The sequence below is a fragment of the Glycine max genome, chromosome 10 (assembly GCF_000004515.6).
Source record: "Glycine max cultivar Williams 82 chromosome 10, Glycine_max_v4.0, whole genome shotgun sequence".
In the NCBI taxonomy this organism is placed as follows: domain Eukaryota; kingdom Viridiplantae; phylum Streptophyta; class Magnoliopsida; order Fabales; family Fabaceae; genus Glycine; species Glycine max.
Genome location: NC_038246.2, coordinates 7,069,912 through 7,080,513, shown reverse-complemented (window position 1 = coordinate 7,080,513; position 10,602 = coordinate 7,069,912). Strand labels below are relative to the sequence as shown.

Here is a 10,602-nt window from a genome sequence, read left to right as displayed (position 1 = left end):
GTTTGGGGAGGATGGGATATTGTGTTGGCAAGTATTTAGGCTAGTGGTGGGATAGGAGGTACAAATAGCTTGTTGTGTTGTGGAACCAATGTTGTGTGCTTAGCTGGATGCACTGTGGTTTTAGTTAATGATCGAATGAATCCACCAAGGTAAAGTGAATGATGAGTTGGTAACTCAATGGATCCTTTCTAAACATGATGCTATATGAACGACGCATATGTTGGAATTGTATCGATTACTATTATCTAATTATTAGATCATTTTTTTAATTATTATAATTAGTTATGTAAATAAAAATATATGATATTTAATTGATGAATATTAGTTATTTTCATTTATTATTTAAGGGTATTTATGATGGATCAAGTCTTTATTTGAAGTTGAAATGAAGGATTGATGTTGTCATGTGACGGTTATAAATTATCGTCTCATTAGATAATTTTAATGTGATACAATAATCTAAAAAATCTTAATCAAATTAAGAATAATTTTTCTCTTACTATGTGTTTCAATGGTTAATTCAATTAACTTAACAAAGGTGAATTCTATCTCTTTTTTAGATACACGTTAACTTTTCCATTAACTCTTCACTCAAGAATATTCTTAAAAAAATTTATAAAAGAAAATGGATCTTTTATTAAAATAGTATTGTACTTGCACAAGGATAATCAGGTAATCTCTCCTCTAAGTTTGCTTCTTCTTCAATGTCTTTTCCTTAAGTATTTGATATATGACGATTTAAAAAGGAAGGTACCGGCAAAAGATATTTCATAACAGTTATGATTATCAACTTTTCGATGACTCACACACTACAATATTTTACATGATAACACTTCATTTAATTCCTTCTTGGTTAGAACACTCGGTAAGTAGTCTTTTTCGAGACCTCGATAATCTACTTTGATAGCTTTTAAGATCAATGATTGTTCTCACAAATAAAAACAAGACTTTTTAGCATGTTTTGTCCTCATTCACACGTTTTTTGGGAAACTTTTCAGAACACTCATCCCATAGCTACTCCAAGCCAAATACACTTAACTTAGAAGTTCTTAAGTGATGAATACTGAAAAGTAGATGCATCTTGTTGATATATGTAGTATAAATTAATTCCTTAAGTCATTTTCAAGTGTATAGTCTAATATTTGCACAATCTTTGAATTCTTCTCTTTATGGTGTGATCCATCTAAGTGTTACATACTCTGATGCTCAATTTAGATCTTCGACCAAAGCAATAAATACACATTTAACATCAATAAACAACTCTTACTACAATATTTCTGTAACTATTTATATAGATCTAAATGGGCCTTGGACCTTATGAGCCCTTATACGTCATTACCTCTTTAGGTAATATGTTTGTAATTATGACTAGGATTCTAATCTATTTTTTAGTGATGCATTATGATATTTCTTATTAATATGTCTTAATGATGATTGAAAGTCTTAAACATTCAACCTTGTTGAACTCCGAATATGTAATAAAAATATTCTAATATTCATCTGAGTGTATTCCCTTTTTGGATTATATAATGATTATGCTTTAGTGTCCAACCTCTCTAGATACCAACACACTCTTTAGGAGGCATCATAAGCCCAAGAGTTGTCAAGTGTTTAGCTTGACCAAATACTTATATACTTTTGGAAAAATATACAAGTCTTATAAAATATAAGTATTCAAGTATTCAGTTTAGTTAAATTCTTGATTACTTTCTAAACACTTTGAATACTTAGAGTTTTGAGTATTCATGTACTTGATCTAATCAAATACCTAAATATTAAAAAAGTATGTTTCAATTTCTATTAGGAAAATTATCAGCATTCGGTGTATAGACTAATACCTGTACGGTATAAGTATCATAATTCGTAACATCCGTGTGCGAGGAGTGACGATGCAAGATGAGCTTTGGAATTGAAAGCAACCGCTGTGTGTGTTGTGTTGTTTTATTTTAGTTTCTGTGGGCTGGGGTTGGCACCGCTGCTTTCACTATACTGGCATACGTCCATCACATTTTTCCCCTACAAAAAGAATTATCGTTATATTAATTAGTTACATAATAATGTATAAAATGATAAATATAAATATCAAGAAGCATGACTCTCGGATAAAGCTATGTTCGTATGCCAGCCATTTGTCTCAATTGAAAATTTGAGATAATGTATAGTATATTGACCCCATTTTTCACGTAATTTAATTTGATGCTTTTATTTTACACAAATAATTTTATTGGATGCTATTCTAATAGTGAAAAACTAAATGATTTTTTATATTATAAATGGTTGTTAGCGTGATTAATTACATTGTGCATTGTGCATTGTGCATGGTGAACCAAATATATTTCTAATGAAATTGGAATTGAAATTACGATTTTAAATTATAATCCTAAGATCAAGTGCTAAATAGACACTTACAAAAATTGTACACACGTAATATTAGATTTATTGTAGTATAGATTAATTAATCGTTAAGACCAATATGTTGACTACTAGTCCTGTCATGACACAAAAATTTTATTTTTTTATTTTTCAATTATCTGAAAGTAAATTATTTTCATATTTTTTGACAGATTTATCTTCATACTATTGATTATTATTATTGTAAAAGATAAGTTAAAAAGTAACGTAATTTATTCTAATTTAATATATTTTTGAAATATAATTGATAATATTTTTTAAAAATATGCTTAATGTAAATACCAAATTTTATTAAAAAAATCATTAGGGTTCTTGTATGAAATCGATAATTATCATTTGTAATTTTTTGATGAGATAAAGGGTGACAAAGGCCACAACTATAACAAGATTCTTCTTGGGAAGAGAGTTTCCACAACGTCAGTCCATAACAGCCATTTACAATTCTTTGGAGGGACATTTTAAAAACATGAAGTCCCAAACATTCAGTATAACCTGCCAATCTTTCAACAAAAAAGATTTAATCCTACTCAAAATAGAAGCAAAATGATGAGTAGATGTGGCACCTGTGAAGTAATCAGATGAACACTAATAGCAGAATCAGATTCAATCCAAAGCTTCTTGATATTGTTGTGCCAAGCAAACTCGATAACAGTATAAATAGCTTGTAACTCAGCCATCAAAACAGAACAAGCACCCAGGTAATTTTAGAAAGCCAGTCAACCACACACCTTGAGAATCCCTGAAAACACCTCCACAAGCAGCAAAGTGTCCTCTAGCACCAACTGATACATCAACATTAGCTTTAATCCAACCTTGAGGGGGAGGTTTGCAACCCATAGAGATCCAAGAGCAGGACCTTTTCCTGTGAGGATCATTTGTAATTTTGGAGCTTTAAAAATTGTGTAATTTATTTTCTATATAAATATACTCTCTATTATATGTTCTTAATTGTATCATTTTGAAAAAACACATACTTAAGAATACTTTATATGATTTTTTATGTTTATTAGATGAATTTAAATTTTCATAGTTGGCCTTCAACTATTAAATCTTGGATTCGCCCCCTAAATGAAATAAATGCATAAATTAAAGTTAATGTTATCCGACCTGAACATCATTTGTCTTTATTAAAAAATAATAAATAATTATTTTATCTTTGAAATTACATATCGATGATAAATTCTATTTTAAAGAAATGAAAAATAAAAATTTAGTCTATAAAAATATAAAAAAGTGTGACAAATTTATTCTTCCGTTAATGTCAATGGATCTTTTCATGTGATATGGTGGAATGAAAGTATCACGAAAATGACTTTTATCTAAATGTCGATGAAATAATTTGTAATCAAAATATCGATTGACTTATTTGTCAGTTTCGTTTTTTATTCCTTCCTTTCTTCCTCTACGTTGATTCTTCCATTTTCATTCTCCTTTGGACCATCACCAATCACCTTGAAAGGATATTTTGGCGACCTTACTTTTTATTTCTCTCCTTATTTTTTCTTTTTTCTTTTTTCTTCTCATACAAATCTACAAATTTAATTTCCAAATCAGATCTACAAATTCCATTTCAGTCATGGTCCATTTTCGTTCATTCTCATCACTAAACTTGAAGAATTTGTAACCCTTGGAGTAGTTGGTGACGACTTTTGCGCCATAAACGGAAGGTTAATGGGCCCAAAAAATTTCATGGAGGAGATAGTCTGTTACGTCGGGGGTGAGATCGCAGACGAAAATGGAGTGTTTTGGGATAACATCGGGCTTGCAATTGTTAATACCAAAGGAGGCCCAATTGAGCCTCAAGGCGTGGGGGAAATGCTAGGTGCATCCAGCAATATTGTTGGTGCACCCAACAATTTATTGAAACTACCATTTTGCCCTTTAAGATAAAATTATAAAAAGTGCGAATTACCTCCCGGAAGAAACACTTTCTTCGAACAGCTTCTTCTTCTCTTCCGTGAACCTGCTTCTTCTTCTCTTCTCCATGAACCTGCTTCTTCTCCGCGAGGCGCGCCCAAGGTTGTCTTCTTCTCCGCGAACAGGTTAGTCTCCCTACCCTTTGCTTGTAATATGCAGCATTGTTGTAGCAATGGAACCTTAGGATAGTTATCTTAGGGTAGAAGACGAGAGGGTAGAAGACGAGAGTATGCCAAAAAAATGGGGAAAATGGCTGACGGCGGAGTCTTCCGGAAGACCCATTAGGGGTTCTTCTGGAAGTTCCGGAAACCTGTTCCGGAAAGTTTCCGGAAGAAATGTTCTTCCGGAAGAACACTTCTTTCGGAAGACTCCCGGAACACCTCTTCCGGATACTTTCCGGAAGAAGTGGTTCTTCCGGAAGACGGGCTCTTCCGGATGACCTTTCAAATTTCCGGAAGAACCTTCCGGAAGAAGTTGTTCTTCCGGAATTGTTCCGGAAGAACCACTTCTTCCAGAAAAGTGTGTTTTTTTTAAAATAGAAATTGTTTTATTTTTTTTAAATGAATTATTGTATTTATTTTGGTTATTTTGTTTTTGAGATTTTATGAAAAACGAGGTTTGGGTTTTTGATGTCATGTTTTTTTTATAATTTAAATTGTGTATTTTTACTAAATATTAATTTGTAAATTATTTATTTTTTTGTTTATAAAAGTAGTTGTGTTTGTTTTTGTTTATTGTTTATTTTTTTAAATTAGTGTTTTTTCTTTATAAATGAAGTTGTTCATTTTTATAAATAAAGTTGTGTGTATTTTGGAAATTTTATAAAAATACAAATTTTTTATAATTAATTAGTTGTTTATTTTTTTTTATTATAAATGAAGTATTTTTTTTTAAAATTGTGGATGTTTACTAATTAATTTTTTTTACATTAGTTGTGTTTATTTTATAAATGAAGTTGTTTATTTTTTTTTTAAAATTATGTTGTGGATATTTTTATAAATGAAGTTATTTTTTTAAACTAAGTTGTGGATGTTTACTAATTAATTATTTTTACATTAGTTGTCTTTTTTTTACAAATGAATTTTTTTAAATTGTTATTTAAATTAAGTTGTGGATGTTTACTAATGAATTTGTTTTTACATTAGTTGTGGTTTTTTATAAATGAAGTTTTTTTTAAAAAAATTAAGTTGTGAATGTTTAGTAATGAATTATTTTTATATTAGTTGTGTTTTTTTTTATAAATGAAGTTGTTTGTTTTTTTTTTTTTTTTAAATTAAGTTGTGGATGTTTACTAAATAATGTAGTTGTGTTTTTTTTAGAAATGAAGTTTCTTATTTTTTTTATAAAGAAAATTATTTGATTTAAGTTAGTTTTATTTGTTTATAAATAAAATTGTTTTTTTTATAAAGAAAATTGTGTATATTGACCGAAAAAAATACGTGTTCGACATGATTTGCAGATCATGGCCAGAACACAAGGTTTAGATCGTGCCATAGGTAGAGTTGTAGGCAGAGATAGACCTACTGACCAGGATGCTGCTGATGTTCCCGAGAGGCGTAGGCCTACTGCCTCAGCCCGTAGGCTACGCGTTCATCAGATGACTACGGAGGGACGTGATATGGCTGAGGACGTCGCTGACATGACTGACGATGTCTCTAAGCAGGCTGCGGAGGTACCTGAGATGCGTGCGGACGCACAGGGTGCTGATAGTGGTGAGGGGTCAGATGGTGATGATGCTGCTGAGGGATTCTCTGGTGGTCCACGTGACCCGTCAGTGCTCACATCATTTGCCGAGCATGTTGCACATGCCGTTTGGAGTGGACAGGTATTTTAATTTTTTAATTATTTATGATTGTTGATTTATTTGTTTGTGATTAATTTTTTTAATAATTGTATAATTTGTACTTCAAATCAGGAACGTCCTGATTTGAAGTTAGTGTCACATGGGAGGAAGGTGACACTGATTGGGAGGCCAGTGCCTGAGATTGAAGGCCTGGTGGTTGCCACAGGATTAAGTCCACTGATAGATTGTTCAGTTATTACTGGCGATCCTGGACTTATATCCGCATTTGTGGAGAGGTGGCACAGTGAGACTAGCACCTTCCACCTTCTTGTAGGAGAGCTGATGATCACATTGGATGATGTGTCGTCAATCCTACATTTTCCCATCACTGACGCCTTGCACAATTTCCACGCTCTTTCTACGGAGGAGGCCAGATTTTTGCCGACGAAGTTGCTGGAAGTGTCTGCCGAGGAGGCCAGAGCCGAGACAGCACTCACACGTGGAGCATATGTACGATTAGGATGGGTTCAAGACATTTATGAGACGAGATGTCAGGCCCGGCGGTGGATTGTCGCAGCTCGTGCTTATCTGCTGCACCTTGTCGATTGCACTCTTTTTGCTAATAAGAGTGCAACATACGTGCATGTGGTTTACCTTGACACTTTCCGGGACCTCGCTCATAGTGGTGGTTACGCTTGGGGAGTTGCCGCGCTGGTTCATATCTATGACCAGTTAGATGAGGCTTGTAGGACCACCACCCGACAGCTTGCGGGGTACTTGACGCTACTTCAGGTAAATTTTTTGTTTATAAATATGTTACGTTCGATTATGATTTAAACATGTTTTTATGTTATGTTAACCTCAATTATTGTGTAGTGCTGGATCTATGAGCACTTCCCTAGTGTGCACCAGTGCGTGACTGACGATACATATTAGGAGATGTCCCCACGTGCTTCCCGGTGGTTGACGTCGAAGGCGCACATGAAGGGAATCACAGGAGCACCCTACAGGGCACGTTGTGATGGTTTGACCGTCATAGATGTGTCCTGGTTACCGTACACGGAGCATCGGGGGGTTAGGGCGTTTCAGGAGATTTCATCTTTCCAGGGTCAGTTGAGATGGGGTCTTATGGTCGTCACAACTCGACCAGAGAGGGTGGTACGCCAGTTCGGTTACATCCAGAGCATCCCTCCACCGCCTGTTAGTGCACGATTGTCATACGATCAGATAGATGACAGGTGGATGCAGTATGCGGATCACTTACTACCTGCGGGTCAGCTTTGTCTAGTGCCTGGGCAAGTATCTACGGATTACATGGAGTGTTTTTTCCGCATATCTCACCCATTCATGATACCGACCCAGGCAGTTGACCAACCGAGGGATGCACCAGCTACAGACCCTGAGGACTACATACAGCCGCCCAGCCCCCAGGTTCCAGTAGCATTTGACCCCCCTCCACATGTGGTAAGATTATTTGCGCGTTTAATGTTTTATGAGTTGTTATTTATTTTAAATTTCATAATAAATGTTTTTAATGACTTTGACAGGATGATTACGAGGGATATGAGGCGATTGCACAGAGGTTGGAGCGTGTGCTCAACCTTAGGATAGTCACTGCGGGCACAGAGTTATATGACATTATGTAGGATTACCTGACGATCGCGAGAGGGAGACCCAGTGCTGATGGGACTGTCAGGGCTCGTCAGAGACGCCGCACGGATTATTGATCATTGTATTTATTTTTTGTGTTGTAGTTGACATGAATATTTGTAATTATTACAGTTTTTGTTTAATATAGTTGACGTGTTTTGCACAATTTATTATTTTATAATATAATTTATTATTCTGATTGTTTGTGGTCCTTAGGTGAAGTCTACGAGTGTTTTAAATTTATTTTTAAAAAAAGTGAACCTAGAATCATGAGTTTTGTTTGTAAGAATTACATAAAAAATAAATGTTTTTAAAATCATTCATAATTCATAATTATGTGTTAGTAAGATTTTTAAAGTAATTATGATATATAATATATTATGATTCGATCATAATTTACACCATTAATATATAAGGTCGTGCCAAAAACTAAATATCAAAAAAAAATTTACATGACAATGAAATTGCCATATAAGATACTACAAGGATGATTTTAAAAAAAAATTCATGTTCAAGTACCCATGTTTGAGATTTTTTTGCGTGGGTGTGCCAGCGCCGTGAGACAATGGAGGGTGGTCATTTCTCATGTTTGGACGTCAAAGAACAAAAAAAAAATAGTCCCGTTCCCCGGTTCCGTCAACTAACACGTAAAAACAAAGCCTGAAAATCCAAAAAAAATGGGAAATCGACCCTTTTCCATGTTCAAGTACCCATGTTTGGGATTTTTTTGCGTGGGTGTGCCAGTGCCGTTAGACAATGAAGGGCGCCCATTTCTCATGTTTGGACGTCAAAGAACCCAAAAAAAATAATCTCGTTCCCCGGTTCCGTCAACTAACACGTAAAAACAAAGCCTGAAAATAAAAAAAAAAGGGAAATCGACCCTTTTCCATGTTCAAGTACCCATGTTTGGGATTTTTTTGCGTGGGTGTGCCAGTGCCGTGAGACAATGGAGGGTGGCCATTTCTCATGTTTGGATGTCAAAGAACCCAAAAAAAATAGTCCCGTTCCCCGGTTCCGTCAACTAACACGTAAAAACAAAAGCCTGAAAAAAAAATGGGAAATCGACCCTTTTCCATGTTCAAGTACCCATGTTTGAGATTTTTTTGCATGGGTGTGCCAGTGCCCTGAGACAATGGAGGGCGGCCATTTCTCATGTTTTGACATCAAAGAACCCAAAATAAATAGTCCCATTTCCCGGTTCCGTCAACTAACATGTAAAAACAAAGCCTGAAAATAAAAAAAAATGGGAAATCAACCCTTTTCCATGTTCAAGTACCCATGTTTGCGATTTTTTTGCGTGGGTGTGCCAGTGCCGTGAGACAATGGAGGTCGGCCATTTCTCATGGTTGGATGTCAAAGAACCCAAAAAAAATAGTACCGTTCCCCGGTTCCGTCAACTAACACGTAAAAACAAAGCCTGAAAATCCAAAAAAATGGGAAATCGACCCTTTTGACAATTTATTTTTTGGACCACTGAAACAACACATTCAACTTTATTATGGGAATTAAACACGCCGTAAAAAGATAAATGTTACATCAACGAAAAAGCAAAAAAATAAACATTACATTTAGTTGTTTAGCGACGTCCCAGTGACCTCGTATTCGATTTTCACAACATATTTAGTAAAGACAACTAAAATTTCTATTGGTCCATATTTTTTCCAGTAGTTAGATTGTATTAACACCTTCAGCAGTTATTCGTTGGTCATCAGCTCATTTATTTCATATTTTATAACCGTATCTGAATACTCAAAGCGAGCTGGTTGGCGGAAAAATAATCGTCTTACCGTTTGTGATTCGTGAATTCCAAGAGGGGGAATCCCTTTAGGTGCAACTTGCTTGATTAAATTCTTTAGTTCATCGATGGTACATGTTGAAGGAATTTGAAATTTCTTAGGATTTTTTCCTGTGAACGCGCATCCAACAAATTTGTTCTGCGGTGGCATGTTCCATTTCCCGTTGTAATACAGGATCGTGTCATGAGTACGAGGCATAGTGCGTTCAAGTAAGTTTATTATTCCATCTGGTGTTCTTCCAACGGTGCATAATAACTCAATCGGACCAACACAAGAAAATTGATCATTACACATTTACATTGTGTTGACATCGTCATCATTTATCAATTTCATACACTCAAAGCAAATTTGGTTACCTGTATCGGTGAATGGCTTCCGGTAATGAATTTCATCCAAAAATTGTTTGTCGAATAACTGAAGGGTATTGTGTATTCTTGTTTTTAGGCTTGCAAAATCACAACTATTTGGTACTCGAATGGGCACCGGAGTTGACGTTTGGAAGTAAACCCTAGTATCATTGTGAATAATCGATCCATTTGGAAAAATGAAAGCCAACCTTGAGTTGACAATCATCTGACTACTAGTTTCTCCTAAAAATGCCATAGTTTGTGTATCAGTTGGGAGACTATTTGAAAGCAAGATAATGTGTGATTTAGTAGCCTAGTCTGCCATATATATAGATGGTTGTGACCGAGCCATTGTTTAACTTTGTTTACAAAAAAATAGACACGCGTAAATGTGTAGTGAAGTCAGCCAATGTGTAGTTAAGTCAACCAATGTGTTGTTGAGCGACTGCTAGTTTCAGAATGTGTAGTCAAGTCAGCCAATGTGTTGTCGCGCTCAAACTATAATACGCATGCATGTCATTATGTGTTGTCAATTATGACAATGATGTATGCTGCACGTGTAAATGATTTTTGTTGGACCAACAATTTCCTTGCTTAACCAAATAAGTACTTAATAATATTAATTGGTTAGTAACGGGTTACAACAAATTATATCGCATAATGAATACAATTACATAAACAATGCATGTTTAGTCTT

At 34.8% G+C, this 10,602-nt stretch overlaps 1 protein-coding gene across 1 annotated transcript; it reads left to right on the top strand.

The window, feature by feature from the left end:
- The first annotated feature begins 6,375 nt into the window (after window positions 1–6,375).
- LOC106794723 (protein MAIN-LIKE 1-like) lies at window positions 6,376–7,540 on the top strand. Its single transcript, XM_014762606.2, has 2 exons — window positions 6,376–6,904; window positions 6,989–7,540. Exons 1-2 carry the CDS (start codon window positions 6,455–6,457, stop codon window positions 7,046–7,048), a joined length of 510 nt encoding a protein of 169 aa, XP_014618092.2. The 5' UTR covers window positions 6,376–6,454; the 3' UTR covers window positions 7,049–7,540.
- Window positions 7,541–10,602: the final 3,062 nt, after the last annotated feature.

What these genes read in the sequence shown, in the direction of transcription:
- LOC106794723 (XM_014762606.2), top strand. Translation starts at nt 6,455, where the DNA reads ATGATCACATTGGATGATGTGTCGTCAATCCTACATTTTCCCATCACT. An exon ending in GGTACTTGACGCTACTTCAG is followed by an intron (nt 6,905 to 6,988) that starts GTAAATTTTTTG and finishes ATTATTGTGTAG; the next exon opens with TGCTGGATCTATGAGCACTT.